The following is a 19,145-nucleotide window of genomic DNA, read 5'->3' as shown; positions in this document are numbered from 1 at the left end:
ATTCTGCTGTCTACCAAGAGATCCTGAAGGAGAATGTCCGACCATCTGTTCGTGTACTCAAGCTGAAACGAACTTGGGTTCTGCAGCAGGACAATGATCCTAAACACACCAGCAAGTCCACCACCGAATGGCTGAAGAAAAACAAAATGAAGACTTTGGAGTGGCCTAGCCAAAGTCCTGACCTGAATCCTATTGAGATGTTGTGGTATGACCTTCAAAAATGCCGTACATGCTCGAAAACCCTCTAATGTAACTGAATTAGGACAATTCTGCAAAGATGAGTGGGCCAAAATTCCTCCAGGACGCTGTAAAAGCCTCATTGCACGTTATCGCAAACGCTTGGTTGCAGTTGTTGCTGCTAAGGGAGGCCCAACCAGTTATTAGGTTTAGGGGGCAATCACTTTTTCACACAGGGCCATGATGGTTTGGATTTTTTTTCACCTTTAATAATAAACACCTTCATTTACAAATTGCATTTTGTGTTTACTTGTGTTGTCCTTGACTATTGTTTAAATTGGTTTGATGTTCTGAAACACTTAAGTGTGACAAACATGCAAAGGAACAGGAAATGAGGAAGGGGGCAAACACTTTTTCACACCACTGTATGTATATATACATATATATACACTTTTTTTTTAAAGCTCAAATCCAGACAAAACTATTTACTTTTGGATAAATTATTTAAGGGTTAGTGACTCTGTTGTGTTTTTGTTGCCATCTGTTTCCCTACTGAAGCAATTTCATTCACTTCCAGCTATGACCAGAAATGATGTGTAATCTCTCTAATGTGGATACATTCAAAAATAAATAGGTAAGGTAGGGTTAAAGATCTGACAATGTTTTATTGCTGTCCGTGCCTTGGTGACAACTGCACCTCCTGTTTTATGTACAGTTCCCTGCTGGCTCCTCCGGACAGACTTGATCTACCTGCATTGCATAGAGAAGCACAGAGACTAATGGTGTTCTCGGATCTGACATTAGGTATGTAATGAAAACATAAAGGCTTTAGTTAACAACTTCATTAATATGTAGGTATGTAGATGAGGGAGGAAAGGAGGAACCAGGGAAGATAAAATATAAGCATAAACCTAAACCTAAAGTGTTGCTAAACCCACAACAGTAAAATCCGTCTGTATATGCAGCATAGCATGCTTGTTATACTCAGTGTGGAACTTAAAGAGTTAATCCTCTGCATTGTGTAAAAAGGCTGTTTTATCCTGTATGCACAGAGCCTCCCCCTCCTGAACTGTCTATCTGGCAAAGGCCAGCTAACACAAGCAGGGTAGCCAACCTGCACATGCTCAGTTGTGTCTTTTATGCTGGAGAGTAAGGATGAGCTACGGTGTGCCCTCACAGCCCACGTGCAGAGCCCACCAGGAAGTCGGCACTGCGCTGAGCTAATCACAGGCAGTGAGACATTTCCTGATGCATGGCTGCAGAGATCGGGAAATGTCTCACTGCCTGTGATAAGCGCAGTGCTGACTTCCTGGCGGGCTCTGCACGTGGGCTGTGCGAACACGCCAGAACTCATCCCTACTGGAGAGAATATTTACTTGTTCTCAGAGATAGCCAGGTCACATGATATTTACATCACACATGTGGGCGTGTATACAGGCTGCAGTGGAAATCTCCTCCCACCTGAACTCTCAGCACTGAAGAAACTCTGCAGTTTATCATGTAACCGTGGTATGCAGATAAGCCAAAAAGGTATATAGTGGCAATATTTTAATTTAAAAATACGTTTTATAAGCTGTGGTCACTGTTGGGGGGGGGGGGGGGGGGGAGGCAGATGAACTATTTCATATTACTGGGTTTAGTAACACTTTAATCTTTAAAGAAGAACTATTACCAGAAGAAAAATTTGAGCATTGAAAGATAATTAAAATAAATCTTCCTTTTATATTATTGCTAGCTGTGGCCCCCCATAATTCTGCAGTGCAATGTCTCCTCATCTCTCCTGTTTAGTATACACAGACTTGCAGACTGCAATTTAGTATACACAGAAGTCCACACTTGCAGCCTGCCATTAAGGCCACAGAGAGTGGAAACTGTCAGTTTATGTTGTGAATGATTGCAGCTGGAGAAATAGGGCTTTTATTCACAAAAACAAGCTGACAACAGCACAAGCAATGTACTACATTAGTCCGAGACAGCCCAGTGCAGTGCCTGGCTTGTGCTGTTGTCAGCTTGTGTTTTTGTGAATGAAAGCCCTTTTCTTCAGCTGAAATCATTTACAACACAAGTTGACAGTTTTTATTGCCCTGAATACAGGCATACCCCACTTTTAAGTACACAATGGGGTTTATTTACTAAAGCTGGAAAGTGCAAAATCAGCCTTACTTCTGCATAGAAACCAATGAGCTTCCAGGTTTTATTACCAAAGCTTAATTGAACAAGCTGGGGTTAGAAGCTTACTGGTTTCTATGCAGAAGTGAGCCTGATTTTGCACTTTCCAGCTTTAGTAAATAAACCCCATTGCATACTTAAAAGTGGGGTATGCCTGTAGCAGGCTGCAGCTCCAGACTCGGTGTAAACTAAGTGGAGACATGAAGAAACAGTACACTACAGCAGAGCAACCTTCTGTCTGGCAATTTAGAAGGAGGCAGGGTGGGGCGGTGTGTTTACTGTCTGTCACACCATCTCTCCTCATGAGCTGTCACTCAGAAATCTGTTTGTGACGATCAGTGTTTTCATGTAGCTAGGTGGGTGGGCAGGACTAGCTATCTGACAACACACCTCAGCAACTCCTGCACTGATTTAGATGGGGGTGAGTGCTAAGTGCACAGGATACCAGGGTGGACTGACCATTGGGCCACTCGGGCACTGCCCGAGGGCCTCATGCCACTAGGGGGCCCCATCAGGGTTGCCAGCCTCAGTAAAACCAGGGACAGTATGTAAAAATTAGTGTTTTTTTTTTACATCTGTCTCTGAAATGTCCCTTACCGACACACTTTTGGTCTAAAAATCCTGACATTATAGCTGCCCCACATCTCCAGTACCTTCTCAGCCAATAGAAACATGTCTGTGTATACTGTGTGATTGTATACTGTGTGTGTGTGTGTGTGTGTGTGTGTGTGTGTGTTTGTGTGTTTGTGTGTTTGTGTCTACTGTGTGGCCCCATAATCTCTGATTGCCTGGGGGCCCCATAATCTCCTATTGCCCGGGGGCCCCATGAGTTGTCAATCCGCCCCTGCAGGATACCCTGACGGTTAAAACCAAACACTGATAGGATTATTACATAAACAGATCAAAGTGTTCCAATTGCAACTACCCTGGCAACCAATCAGATTTTAATTGCACACAGTAACCACACTTTTGCAGTGTTCGATTTAGTAGGACTAAATGTGCTTTCATGTATGGCACATACATGAGCTGATCTATCCTTTTCTAACCACACAAATACAAACCAACACCAACACAAATAGTAGAATACTATTCTTATACAATATTTCTAAAGGGTTTTTACTGAGAATTTTGTGGCACAGTATACAGTATATGTTATAACATAAATCTTGTATTTCTAGTGCTAAAGCCTAAATGCAGCCAAAATAGAAAAATGAAAAATCAGCCCATGGGACATAATTTACATTCAGTATAATGTGTCCCTTGTGGTGATATCTCTTCTTTTAGTTGAAATCTTCCTTTATCCAAGACCCCCCTCGCCACCATAATCTTCTGGTGCCATGGAGATTAATACAGCTAAGGTGGAGGTGGGAAACAAACAGAGCAGGATTTCAACTAAAAGAACAGACACCAGCACAAAGGACACATCATACTTGCTGTAATTTATGTCATAATTTAATTTATGGCTGTAATTTATGTACTGACTCTTCTGGGTTTTTTTTTTTTGTTGTTGTTTTTTTTTTTTTTACTGCACTTTGGCTTTAATGCAATATGGTATTTACAAAGAGGAGGCAAGTCTGCATACAGCATTTCATAACTCCTTTACAAGGCTTTTTACATTTGCATCATCTCTTAGAATACATCACAGTATTAATAAAGCATTAGTATATTAGTATACAAAATTCACTACAGCAGATTGGTAGCATTTAATAGGTTATCTGTTAGCATTAATAATGAAAGGCTGGGGTTACGGTTTTTGCACATATGTCATAATCACAGTTTATTATACAAGGCCTCTGTGGTGTACAACATCTTATCACAACAGATTTAGGCAATACAGACTGATAGCCTCTAAAGACCATCAGGGTACCCAAGATCAAAACACAAGCATGCCTACCAGGATACAAAAAATAAAATTGGGTCATGTGCACTAAAACATTCGCAGTGAGCATACACTGAAAAATATAATACTAATACGGATATATAAAAGGTAGTAATAACAACGATTTATAAAATGTACAAAGCTTGAGAACATTTTTTTTTGTTGTGTTGTCAGTCATAACATAAAGTAATACTCTAACCAACCATTCCCAGTTGCTATCCTCATTTTCACTACTTTGTCCTAGTTGAGACAAAGGCATTGATTGGCTTTAGATCTGATTTAACAATGATGGAGCAACAAATCATATTTGACTTTTCATTCGTTTGTGCAGTCTCAACAACAAAAGGTGATTGCTGTACACTTCCTAAGAGTTACTGTTCTTTTGAGGGCTTGACAAAGCTTTTGGCTGTCATAAATACTCTAATGCCCCGTGCACACGACCAGACTTTCCGGCAGACTAGGTCCGATGGTCTTCTCGACGGACTTTCGGCTGAGTTCCGACGGATTTTCCGTACGAACGGACTTGCGCACACGAACGGACTAAGTCTGTTTGAAAGTCCGGTAGTTTTGAACGTGATAACTTAAATGGGACTAAACAAAGAAGTTCAATAGCCAGTAGCCAATAGCTTCCCTTGTGTTGTATTTGGTCCGTCGGACCAGCACGCAGGCAAACGGTTTTCTCGATTTTAGTCCATCGGAATTAAGTCCGTCGGATAGATTTGAAACTTGTTCTATTTCTAGGTCCGTCAGATTTATTCTTCAAAAAACGATCAGACTAGCCCACACACGATTGGATTGTCCGACGGATTAATTCCTTCGGACCAAGTCTGCCGGAAAGTCCAGTCGTGTGTACACGGCATAATAGTGATGCTGAATAAAACCAAACTGTGGGATGACTCAATTAGACACTCTCATTTTGACACTTAAAGTGGAGTGTGACCCAAAAATGGAACTTCCGTTACATGCCACATTTGGCATGTAATTTTTTTTTGGGGGGGGGCGGAAACTCTCTTTTTAGAGGGTTCCAGCTCCCACTTCCTCCCGGGGCACCGTGGCGCCAGAAGGAAGATCACCTCTCCCGGCCCCAGATGATTGCCCGGCCAGTCACAGCGTAATGCGTGGCTCAGGCATTTGCAGTGCGTGCCACAGAGAGGAGGGGGAGACGAGCGGGGCTTCATTTCCCCGCATCGCTGGACCCTGGGACAGTTAAGTGTCTGACTATTGAAAGCCAGCAGCTGCAGTATTTGTATTTTTTTTTTTAAGCAGAACTCTGCTTTAAGCCTTGTACATATAGGCCGAATGTCAGGTGGCATCGGCCAATTCAATAGAAACTAACCAACATTCGGCCCGTGTGTACTGCAATCAGGCCAACTTCTGTCGAAGGGGCATGACTGAAAAAGGTGCGCTAATCAGCTCCCGATCATCGCTCTCACCAATGGTTGGGATCGCAGACTGGAGTGATCTGGTGGGGGGGGGGGGCATCCCCCTGTCAGAACACAATAGCACAACAGGGGAGATTACTGTACTAATACTTTATAGTTAGTACTGCCGCTCCTCCTGAGCTGTACGTTTTTTTTGTTCAGCTCTCCCGGGTTGAATGAAAAAAAAAAAAACTACTAGTGTGTACTAGGATTTAGGGCTTATTCATATGGATGCAAAGGGCCGAGAGAATTCAGCATATTTCTGCACCTGGGAGTCAAAAGCAGTTGCATATAGCTGTGACCAGCAGCATGCAAATCAATGACTGGTTGACAGACACTGTGGCTATATGGACATCCAAGTGGTTACTTATGTACAGGGACAGATATGCCAGACAGTTTGCATCTGGGGCACTCATCAGTCCCTGTACATAAGTAACTGCTCAGATGTACATACAGCCGTGGCGCCTGCCAGCTTGTCATTGATTAAAAAAGAAAGAACAGACTGTGTACTTGACTGATAGCTGTGAAGTCTTATGGCAAACTGCACATTTGGATAGCATGAGCAATCCACTGATTTACTTACGTATTGATTTCACTTAGTTTTTCAAATAAAAAGATGGCATCAGCAATGTGATAATATGGGGGATGACAACCCTATACAAAGACCATATGATAGAAATCCACTGCAAAGGTAGGATCTGTGTATATTTACAAAGACATATATACAGCAAACCATTATGTTACATTTCTGCTGACAAAATTGTTAAACATTGCCTGTGCTCTATTACATAATGTCCAAAATACTGGTATATGCTAGTTCATATATAGGCCGAATTTCTTGCCTTTTACCCATTAATTTTTAAGATACAATTTCATAAAAAAATAAAATGTCAGCTGCCAAACTTGTATGTTTTTTTTATCTACAAAAATGATTCAGGCAGGGGTACTTTAGTAGCAATTGGGGCACAATTAAAGTGTATTAAAAGTCATTTTATATATATATTTTTTGGGATAGAGTCTGTCAGATTCGTATTATTTTCTGTGTCCCTGTTAGGGACACTTTATTCTCTGTACTTGTCCTGATAACTACTGTCACCAAAATGAAAGTAGTGTTTTTATGGCAACATTCATTTTCAATTAAATTATACCTTTGGCTAAAATTTATCATAGTTAGAAAAAATAGAACAAATGCGTTCCTGGCACGTAAAGTGGTACATTATAACACAGTATATTTTAAGTCACAGTGTCATTTTTTTTGTCTTTGAAAAGAAAGCACGATTTTTCTTTACGGGATAGATGGGGGATTCGGAAGTGATGGACAGCATCATCCCCTACCTTCTCTCTGCAGGAAGAGTTCCTCCGCGGTATCGAGTGCTCCCCCTGTCAAAACGCAAGAGTCATATTTTAATATAATAAGCCAAGCAATAAAACATAGTGAACACCAAATAAAGGAGTAGGTTGTGCAAAACAGTGGAAGATAGCAAAACAGCAGTGGGCTGGGATCTATCCCATGCAATCGGTCATCTGTATGTGGTTAATGGTTGCTAAACTTTTTTCATGTCACCCCATACTATCTGCCCTACTAAATAAATCCATGTGTAGTATATTCTTTTAAAATAACTAACATATCAGTAAGGTCCATTTCTTACATATGCTGTGAAGACCAACTCCACCTAGAAATTCAGCTTCACGTTGCTGTATTGTATATGTATATGTGCTACCTTAAAGACGCCACTTCCCGGTTCTGTAGTTCTGTACATTTACCATGCACTTTACAAAGCTAAATAATAGATGTACCTCAAAAGATTGTCTATTTTGTAAAAAAATTATAAAAATTGGGTAGTTCACCCACAGGAGAGTGACACTTTGTGAAGGGAGGGGGAGTCACACCAAGTAGTGGTCGCTTATTAATGTGAGCAGGCAATTGGCAGGTCATGTAGCCCACTAGTACAAAAAATAAATTAGCAGCGGAGGTGTCCTTTAACAAAAAATTACCATGAGTTTTATTTTGTTTTAAGAATGAGATTGTTCGCTAACCATATTTATAACTGAAAATTATTAAAACTCATGATACCGACCTCAAACAAAAAATCATAAGAGCCCATTTTTAAACCTAAGCATCATATGCACTTAGACATCCAATATACTATAGTGTCTGGAGTAATAAAACTTTATGGAAATACAGCTCCATGTTGAATAACACCAGCTGATTCAAGATAAGAGATCTACCTAATGTATATCCAAAGCCAAAACTTTTCTTATAATTGTGGATAGGGTAGGGGAGGATGAAAAAAAACACTATCAGATTTGTGTCCTTCGTTTTCATCCGGCAGACTGAACAGGAAGCAAGAGGATATCTTTTCAAAGTGAGGGAAATCCCTTCTTAGCCCTTGTACACACGGTCGGACATTCTGACAACCAAATCCGTCGGATTTTGTCCGACAGATTTTGTCCGAAACTGTTGCATACACACAGTTGTCAGAAAATCCAATCGTACTTAACGTGATGACGTTATTTCGTTAGGATGGGACTACGTTCAGGCTAGTAGCCAATAGCTTTGGTCTAGGAATTTGATCTGAGCATGCGTGGCACTTTGTCCGATCGGAATTCTCTACACATGATCGAAGTCCGATCGGATCATGTTGTGGGAAAATTTTATAGCCCAGCTGGAAAACTTGGTCCGTCAGATACTCTGACGGAAACAGTCCGATGGAGCCCACACACTGTCGGATTATCCGACAACATGGTCCTATCGGACATTTTCCATCGGAATGTCCGAGCGTGTGTACAAGGGCTTAGAGAATTGTCACAGTCACAAGTTACAGTTGAAGATTTACCCTCTATTCCTATTCTACGGGAAACTAGGGATGGGCTGAACGGAGCCCTATTTGGTTCGCACCAGAACTTTCGAACATCGTGAAAATTCGGACCCAAATGACAAGCCCCATTAAAATCAATGAGACCCGAACATCAAAAATCAAAAGTGCCCATTTTGGAGGCTTATATGCAATAATTGGGCATACAATGGTTATAAGGGTCCGGGTCCTGCCCTGGGGGACAAGTATCAGTAAAAAAAAAAGTTTGTGAAAAACGCAATTTTTAAATGAGCAGTGTTTTATTTTTATTTTTAAAGTGAAAGCATAAAAATGAAGAATTCCTTCCAATATAGTGTCTGGGGGGTCCCCTTAGTCTACCTGTAAAGTGGCAGATCTGTACCATGTCTAGAATCTGCTGCAGCAATATTTGAATTTATAAAGCATTTATATTGTAAAATGCTGCGTAAACTGTTGGCGCTATATAAATCCGGTATTATAATAATAATAATAACAAAAAATATGAAATTTTCCCTGCAAGCTGTCTTTATTTTGCTCAGCAACAGCTGGGGAGCCTGTGTATACGATGAGGCCACAATGTAGTGCACTGTGAACAAGATTGGACATTTTTTGGATACATTCTGGTGTCACTTTGACTTTGGATAGAAGTAACGTGTGCGTAAACATTGGTCTTTGGGTGTCGGTAGCGCCTTCCCACCGTAACCCTATAGAGGTACTCTTGATGAAAGCAAGAATTGGTCTTGCCATTAAAAATTGCAATGATATGCACCTATCAAACAGGTGCAGAAAAATTACTCTTTGGGTGTCGGGGGCGCCTTCCCACCGTAACCCTGTAGAGGTACTCTTGATGAAAGCAAGAATTGGCCTTGCTGTAAAAAATTGCAATGATATGCATCTGTCAAACAGGTGCAGAAAAATTACTCTTTGGGTGTTGGGGTGCCTTCCCACCCAAACCCTATAGAGGTACTCTTGATGGAAGCAAGAATTGGCCTTGCTTCAGAAAATTGCAATGTTATGCATGAACCTGTCAAATAGGTGCAGAAAAATTGGTCTTTGGGTGTCGGGAGCGCCTTCCCACCGTAACCCTATAGCGGTACTATTGATGAATTGGCCTTGCTGTCAAAAATTGCAATGATATGCACCTGTCAAACAAAAAAAAAATTATTGAAATGAGTGTGGGTGTTAATTGTGCCCATGAAAACATTCTTCCAGATGAAATGATTGAACACCCTCAAAGCTAGGCAGCCCCGAAGTCCTGCAGAGATTCCACATGCCAAAAAGTCTTAATCAGTGACATTGGCATTAGGGGATTCATAGCTGGTAATCCACAACTAATTCATTTTTATAAAAGTCAAACGGTCCACAGATTCTGTGGACAGATGCGTTCTATGATCAGTAACGAAGCGCCGAATGCCCATTCTGAAAGCACGCTGGATGCAGGGCAGCCCAACAACTCAATAGTATACTGGGAAAGTTCTAGCCAGTGGTCTATTCTCATGACCCAGTAAGTCAGTGGATCATCAGCTGGAAAGCTCTCCATCTCTGTTTTGGCCCAGAAGTAATTGTCCACCATGTGATACAGATGCTGCCGATGGGATGTGGAAGCTGACAGCCCTGGGTGGTGAGCACTAAAAAATTTCCAAAATGCCTGACTTAAGCAGACGCTCCTCTCTTGACCAACAGAAAACTCAAAACTAAGTTTTCCATGACACTGTAACCTACTGGAGTCAGGAAACAGATTCAATAAAATCCTCTTAATATGTCCTTAAGAGATTTTATCTTCTGCACTCTCTGTGGGAATGGGATGAGTTCCGTTACCTTCCCCTTATAATGGTGGTCAAGGAGGGTTGCCAACCAAGTAATCATCCTTCTCCTTTATGCCATATATTCTTGGGTCCTTTCAAAGGCTTTGAAGCATGAGGTTGCCCAGGCGCTTCAAATTTGAGGAGGTTTGAGAACCAGACTCCTCAGGGTCACTTAGGATGATAGCATTTGGAACTTCCTCCTCCCAGCCACATACTACTCCCAAGCGTCCTGGGGTTGGAAAGCCATCGCTTACAAATTTACACATTTCTTCCGCTTCTTCGAAGCCTATGAAAGTGCCGGAATCCTCCTTCTCATCTTCCTCCCCTCTCTCCTCCTGTGTGCTCTGTGACATAGGAATTATGGTGTCTGAATAAAGTGGGCCTTGAGAGGAAAGGAAGTCCTCCTCTTCCTCCTGCTGTGCTGCTCTTCTGCCTCCAGTGCCCTGTCCATAATGCTGTCTGCTCCAGCAGGAACACAACAGGGATTGTGTCACTGATGCATGCACTGTCACTGCTCACCATCCTTGTGGCCATCTTAAATGATGACGATACAGTGCATGCATCCTTAACGATCAGCCATTGACGTGGGGGAAAAAAGCCAAGGTGGCCTGAGCCTGTCGTACTGGCCTAGGTACACGTTGATGGCCCTCTGCTGCATATATAGCCACTGCAGATTTCCCAAAGTTGAGTTCCACCTGGAGGGCATGTCATAAATCAGACAGTTTATGGGCAGGTGGAATTCCCTCTGAATTTCAGCCATTCGAGCACTGGCTGTGTATGACCACCTGAAATGGCTACAGACTATTCTGGCTTGCTTTAGTACATCTTGCAACCCTGGGTATGTACTTAGGAAATGTTGCACCACCAAATTGAGGAAATGTGCCAGGCATGGCACATGTGTCAACTTTCCCTGTCAAAGGGCGGAGAGGAGATTTGAGCCATTATTGGACACCACCATTCCTGGCTCCAGCTGGCATGGTGTGAACCACCCCTGGGCCTGTCCCTGCAGAGATGCAAGAATCTCTGCTCCGGTGTGGTTCCTGTCCCCTAAACACACCAACATCAAAAATCACTGCATGGCACCTTTTAGCCTGACTCTGGGAATAGCCCTTTGAATGCTTAGGGGGTACCTGATGTTCATGGGACAATTCTATGGAGGTGGCGGAGGTGGCATCATCACCACTAGCTGTATGGAGATGTGGGGGCACAACAACCTGCAGCACTGAGCCCTGTCCTGCATTCTTTCAAGTTGCAAGCAGCTTTACCCAGTGTGCTGTGAACTAAATATATCGTCTCTGCCCATGCTTGCTTGACCACATGTCAACAGTAAGGTGGATTTTACATCTGACTGCCTTGTCCAACGATGCCAGAACATTCCCTTCCACGTAATGTTAGAGAGATGGAACGGCCTTACGTGAAAAGTAGCAGTGACTGGGAAACTGCCATTGTGGTATAGCACATTGTGCGAATTCACGGAACAGGGCAAAATCAACCAGGCTGAAAGGCAGAAGTTGGAGAGCCAACAGCTTTGACAAGTTTGAATTCAGACACTGGGCATGTGGGTGGCAGGGACTGTATTTTTTTTCTGCTGCTGAAGTGGGTAAGGAGGAGGAGGGACCGATTTGTGCCCCTTTTGTGTGGCTTTTAGGTGCTCTTGCCAACAGGCTGAGTGGTTGGACGTTAAATGGCTTAAGCATTTGGTACCCAAATGGTTGATGTTTTTGCCTCGTTTGATGTGCCCAAGACACAATTTGCAGATAGCAACAGTGCGATCTGCTGTAGATGTGCTGAAAAAGGCCCAGACAGCTGAGCTTTGGGGAGTGGGTCGGGAGATAACAGCTGCAGAATGTGATGGAATAGGGTAGCTGCTCTCTACTCTTGCTTGCTGTCGACCTCCTCGGGGTTGTGCTGCCTCACCTTCAGTTTCCTCCTCTGCTCTATCTGGCACCCGAGTCGCATCAGTGACCTCATCATCATCATCTCCATCTCCTCCATCTTCATCATTACCACTGGAGAAAACTTGGCAATACATTGCAGCTTGCCTGACAGAGGGTGAGGAGGATAAGGAAGGTTTAGTAAGCCAGTTGACCACCTCCTCTGCATGCTGTGGAAGGATAGCACGGGCAAACTCACTAAACAGAGGAAATGATGTCCTGCTTGAAGACTGACCACCACGTCCACCTTTGTCTGTGGACACATTTGTTGCTGGCCCCCTTACATTGCCAAGGGAACATCTGCCTCTCCTTGTTTTTGTCCCAAACATTATTGAATGAATGAATGAATGAAATACTTATATAGCGCACAATGCGAACTGAATCGCCTCTAGGCGCTGTGGCGAGCTTTGATCATCTGCTAAAAGAGGAAGGTCTTGAGTTTTTTCCTAAAAGCCAGGTGATTTTCTTCCAGGCAGATGTTGATTGGTAGAGAATTCCATAGCCGAGGCCCTTGGACAGCGAATCTCCGATCACCCTTGGATTTATACCGGGCTTTGGGCACGAGGAGGAGGTTTTTGTTGGCTGATCGAAGACTGCGGTTTGGTGTGTAATGATTTATTTTCTCCATTAGGTATTGCGGAGCTTCTCTATGCACGCATTTGTGGGTGAGGCAAAGGGTCTTGAACGTGATCCGATTTTTTACGGTTAGCCAATGTAAGCTCCTCAGTGAAGGAGAAATGGATTCCCAGTTTTTTTTTCCTGTTATCAGCCTTGCCGCCGTGTTTTGGATCAGTTGTAATCGCGCAAGTTGATATTGTGGTAATCCTATGTAAAGCGAGTTTGCGTAGTCCAGTCGTGAATTAATGATTGTTCCAACTACCACTGCTTTGTCATTCTTTGGGATAAAAGGGATGAGTCTGCGAAGCATGCGCAGCAGATGGTGAGGGAGGGAGGGGGCGGTGCTTATAAGCAAATGTAGATAGACTTTAATCAATGTAAACAGGTGTTTGGTGCACTTTAATTTGAGTACTCACACTACACAGACACACCCCACGGATACACTATAATATACTGCAATATGATGCGCCAAATGTGCAGTGACACACAGAACTATATGGCGTTAAACTGGCAGTAACACTCGCCAAACTTTATGGCGTTAAACTGGCAGTAACGCACAGAGAAGTAAATGGCGTTAAACTGGCAGTAACGCACAACACTATATAGCGTTAAACTGTCAGTAACGCACACAGAACTACATGGCGTTAAACTGGCAGTAATGGATGCAAAACTATATGGCGTTAAACTAGCAGTAACGCACACAGAGCTATATCATTTTAGACTGGCAGTAACGCACGCAAAATGATATGGCGTTAAACTAACAGTAATGCACACAAAACAATATGGTGTTAAACTGGCAGTAATGCACACAAAACTATAGGGCGTTAAACTGGCAGCAACGCACATAAAATAATATGTCGTTAAACTGGCAGTAACGCACACAGAACTATATTGCGTTAAACTGTCAGTAATGCACGCAAAACTATATGGCATAAACTGGCTGTAGATAGACTTTAATCAATGTAAAGAGGTGTTTGGTGCACTTAATTTGAGTACTCACACTACACAGACACACTCCACGGATACACTATAATATACTGCAATATGATGTGCCAAATGTGCAGTAACACACAGAACTATATGGCGTTAAACTGGCAGTAACACACGCCAAACTATATGGCGTTAAACTGGCAGTAACACACACAGAAGTAAATGGCGTTAAACTGGCAGTAATGCACAAAACTATATAGCTTTAAACTGGCAGTAACGCACACAGAACTACATGGCGTTAAACTGGCAGTAACGCACGCAAAACTATATGGCGTTAAACTAGCAGTAATGCACACAGAGCTATATAATGTTAAACTGCCAGTAACGCACACAGAACTATATGGAGTTAAACAGGCAGTAATGCATGCAAAACTATATGGCGTTAAACTGGCAGTAATGCATACAGAAGTAAATGGCATTAAACTGTCAGTAATGCACAAAACTATATGGCATTAAACTGGCAGTAACGCACACAGAACTATATTGCATTAAACTGGCAGTAATGCATGCAAAACTATATGGTGTAAACTGTCTGTAACGCACACAACACTATATGGCCTTAAACTGGCAGTAATGCACACAAATCAATATGGTATTAAACTGGCAGTAACGCACACAAAACGATATGGCGTTAAACTGGCAGTAACGCAAACAGAAGTAAATGACGTTAAACTGGCAGTAACGCACACAGAAGTAAATGGAGTTAAACTGACAGTGACATAATCGAATAGACAGTGTTCAACCATCCCTACACTGACGCTATCTGAACAGTCCCTACTCTAGCTATACACTAATTTGATTTCATTACACTACACTGAAACTATCTGAGCTGTCCCTAATCTACACTAATGTATGAATGACACGGTCTCACTACACTACAGTGAAACTATCTGAGCTGTCCTTACTCTAGCTGCACACTATGCAAAGCTGAAAGATGGTCCTCCTCACTACACTCACACTATCCCTAGACTGACACTAAACTAATATTGTACACTGACAATTCAGGCAAAATAGCACAGTATAGCACACTAACTACAAGAAAAACAGAAATGGAAAGCGCGCACACCTAGTGCATTACCAAAGATAATTTAATAATAAGAAATTTTTATATAAAAGTGGGTACTCACAAAATGCAACTGACAAAAGACCATAAAAACAGTGCATGGACATGCACAGAATACGGGGTACCACTAAAGCGTTTTGGGGGTGCACCCCCTTCCTCAGAGTTAGCACACTAACTAACTAATAGCACTGAACAGAGCCCTGTTCTATCTCATCCCATGCCGAAATCACACTGAAAATGGCTGCCATTGAAAGAATAATGAGCCATGATTGGATAAAGTCATGATGACAAAGTCCAATCATGACTCTGACAGTGCTCTGTGCCCTGATTGGCTGAAGCTTCCACTGCTTCAGTGTTTGCAATGCACCGTTCAGTGCTGCAATGCATTGTGGTCGGTGCGGGGGGGCTGAACAAACAGTCAAATTACCAGTGTGTTCGGCTTTTCGCTGAACGACCGAACAACGAAAGTTCGGCCCGAACTTATGCTTGGGCTGAACCATTCAACTATCCCTACTGGCCACCCCAAAATGTTGTATCTACCCAAACATTTATCCCCATTGACATTGGTGAACAGGATAAATAGAGAGAATGAATCTCCCTAAGGAGGACAGCAATAACAACTTTATATGAGGGATATGTAGAGTTCCTCAAGAAAAAAAAATATTTTTAAATCTTAGAGGTCTATTTATAAAAATATTCATGCAAGTTTAACTAATAATAGATTTAGCCCCCATTCACAACGTGCGGCTTTTAACCACTCCCAGACCAGCGCACGCCGATGTACATCGGCAGAATGGCATGGGCAGGCATATTGCCGTACAGGTATGTCCAATCTTAAATGCCGCCCTGCCACCGCGAGCGCGCAGGCGCACTCGCGTGCTGGTCGGGACCCCCGTGAGTCCGGTCGCGGGTCCCGCGGACTCGATCGCCACGGGCATACCCGCGATCGTCTCACGGGCGGCTGAACTGGGCGATGCCATTGTAAACAGCATCTCCCCGTTCTGCCTAGCAACAAGTGATGCTGATCTCTGCTCCATGTGATTGGAGCAGAGATCAGTATTCACTAAAAGAAAGCCCAGCCCCCAACAGTTAGTAACACACCCCTAGGAACACTTAACCCCTACACTGCCACCCACTGGTTAACCCCTTCACTGCCAGTGTAATTTACACAGGAATCACTGCATTTGTATAGCAGTGATTGCTGTATAAATGGCAATGGTCCCAAAAAATGTGTCAAAAATGTTCGATGTGTCCGCCATAATGTCACAGTCACAATAAAAATCGCCGCTATTACTAGTAAAAAAAAAAATTATTAATAACAATGCCATAAATCTATCCCCTATTTTGTAGACGCTATAACTTTTGCGCAAACCAATCAATAATCGCTTATTGCGATTTTTTTACCAAAAATATTTAGTAGAATACGTATCGGCCTAAACTGAGGGGAAAAAATGTTTTTTTTTATATATGTTTGGGGGATATATATTATAACAAAAAGTAAAAAAGAATGTGTTTTTCTCAAAATTGTCGCTCTATTTTTGTTTATAGCTCAAAAAATAAAAACTGCAGGGGTGATCAAATACCACCAAAAGAAAGCTCTATTTATGAGAAAAAAAGGACATCAATTTTGTTTGGGAGCCACGTCACATGACTGCGCAATTGTCAGTTAAAGTGACGCAGTGCCGAATTGCAAAAAGTGGTCTGGTCTTTGGCCAGCAAAATGGTCCGGGGCTGAAGTGGTTAATAACGTTTTTTCAGTTTCCAATTAAATTGCGCTACTTCAGTGCGATTTGCACTTGCTGGTTTCAAGTCTATGCAAGCTGCAGAAAAAATTGGTAAAAAGTAGTGCAGGAACCTTTTTCATAATCGCTGCAATATGAACAGTTTTGTTGCCGCCAATGGGGTGCAACTTTTCATGAGATTTGGAACTGTCAAATCACATGACAAGTCCCACCGACATGCAGTCAGGGGAGGCAGGTAAGGCAGAGCCTTATCTGCCATTAACATAAAAAAAAAAAATTGAGCTTTGAGGGTCATAGCCGAGGTCACAAATTGCAGCCTGTCAGAAGCTACATACAGAGCGGACAGTTTAAATACAAGCTGGCACACTCTGTTTGCAGCAGACTGAGAGGAGGAGCTCACAGAGCCTCTCCTTACTTCTTGTCAAAGGCACCAAGCTCAATGGACAGCTTGGAGTCTTGGACCAATGGCAAAGTACAATTAGCCCAAGCTGTCCAATAAAAATGCTGCAGTGGAGGCACGCCTCTGACTGCAGTGTCATAGAAGGGGCATGTGTATAAAAGATAAATGCTCCCTTCCAGCCCAGCCCTCTTAATTAGAAAAACGTGTTTATGTGTACAAGATTTACCCACAATCCCATGTTTTTCACACACAGTTAACCTCCTCGCGCCCGCCCTATGGCCGAATGACGGCCGTAGAGCAGGCGCATTCGTCCGGGCGGTCGTCCCTGGACGGCCCGATGTTTACTTCCGCAATGCGCGCCCCCGCGGGCGCGCATCGCGGAAGCTCTGTGTTCGCCGTGTCCCCCGGGGACAGGCAAACACAGATCGCTGTAAACGGCCAATCACAGCGGCCGTTTACAGCGTGATCGGCGTGTCCAATGGGAGATGATCTCATATGTAAACATATGAGATCATCTCTCGGCGCCGCTCTCCTTCCTCGCACTGTCTGTGCGAGGAGGGGAGAGGGGAGAGATGAACGGCTGCAGCGGCAGCCGTTCTGCCTGTGGGGGGAAAAAAAAAAGTAAAAAAAATAAAATAAAGTGCCATCCGCCCCAATGCCATCTGCCCCAATGCCATCTGCCCCAGTGCCATCTGCCCCAATGCCATCTGCCCCAGTGCCATCTGCCCCAGTGCCATCCGCCCCAGTGCCATCCGCCCCAGTGCCATCCACCCCAGTGCTACCTGCCCCCAGTGCCATCCACCCCAGTGCTACCTGCCCCCAGTGCCATCCACCCCAGTGCTACCTGCCCCCAGTGCCATCCACCCCAGTGCTACCTGCCCCCAGTGCTACCTGCCCCCAGTGCCCCCTGCCCCCAGTGCCACCTGCCCCCAGTGCCACCTGCCCCCAGTGCCACGTGTCGTCAGTGCCACGTGTCGTCAGTGCCACGTGTCGTCAGTGCCACATAGTGCCATCCGTCATCAGTGCCACGTATCAGTGCCATTTGTCATCAGTGCCACGTATCAGTGCCATTTGTCATCAGTGCCACCTGTCAGTGTCACGTGCCATCTGTTGTCAGTGTCACGTGTCATCAATGCCACTTATCAGTGCCATCTGTCATCAGTGTCACGCGTCATCGGTGCCATGTATTAGTGCCATCTGTCATCGGTGGCACATATTAGTGCCACGTATTAGTGCCATCTGTCATCAGTGCCACGTTTCAGTGCCACGTATTAGTGCCACGTGTCATCAGTGCCACGTATAAGTGCCACCCGTCATCAGTGCCACATATTAGTGCCATCTGTCATCAGTGCCACATATTAGTGCCATCTGTCAGTGCCACCTGTCATCAGTGCCACGTATAAGTGCCATCATTGCCATGTATCAGTGCCATCTGTCATCAGTGTCACGTGTCATTGTCCTGGTGCTTCAAAAGTGTAATAAATAGTCAACAAGTTAGATGTGTAATTTATGTTCCTAGAACACATGATGGCGCTACCTGCATGTTGGGCCTCTCTATGTGGCCAGGCTGTGAAAAAGTCACACACATGTGGTATTGTAATACTCAGGGGGAGTAGCAGAATTTTTTGGGGGGTGTCATTTGTGGTATACACATGCCACGTGAGAGAAATAACCTATTACAATGACAATTTTGTGGAGAAAAAAAAAAAAAATGAAAAATCTTAATTTTGCAAAGAATTGTGGGAAAAAAATGACAACATCAAAAAGCTCAATATACCTCTTACTAAATACCTTGGAATGTCTACTTTCCAAAAAAGGGTCATTTGGGGGGTATTTGTACTTTCCTGACTTGTTCGGGTCACAAGAAGCGAGATAGGCCACCAGTACATCAGATGTGATCAATTTTGTGCGATTCGCACCACACCTTGTAGACTCTCTAACTTTCACAAAGACCAAATAATATCCACTAATTTGGGTTATTTTTACCAAAGACATGTAGCAGTATAAATTGTGACCAAAATTTATGAAGAAAAATTAATAATTTGCATAATTCTGTCACAGAAACAAAGAAATATGCGTTTTTTTCCCAAATTTTCGGTCTTTTTTCATTTAT

General features: G+C 43.3%; 1 protein-coding gene across 2 annotated transcripts in view; it reads right to left on the bottom strand.

Moving 5' to 3' along the window:
• The window catches only part of LNP1 (leukemia NUP98 fusion partner 1), a 111,401-nt gene that overhangs the window by 37,730 nt on the left and 54,526 nt on the right, over positions 1-19,145 (bottom strand). For both annotated transcript variants that reach the window (XM_077480204.1, XM_077480205.1), the window contains exon 3: positions 6,982-7,026. In XM_077480204.1, coding sequence (XP_077336330.1) covers positions 6,982-7,026 — 45 coding nt within the window. The remainder of the gene's footprint in view (positions 1-6,981; positions 7,027-19,145) is intronic.

The sequence above is a fragment of the Lithobates pipiens genome, unplaced genomic scaffold, assembly GCF_037356315.1.
Source record: "Lithobates pipiens isolate NorthernLeopardFrog02 unplaced genomic scaffold, aLitPip1_a1.2 Scaffold_16, whole genome shotgun sequence".
In the NCBI taxonomy this organism is placed as follows: domain Eukaryota; kingdom Metazoa; phylum Chordata; class Amphibia; order Anura; family Ranidae; genus Lithobates; species Lithobates pipiens.
This window is presented reverse-complemented; position numbering and strand designations above follow the sequence as displayed.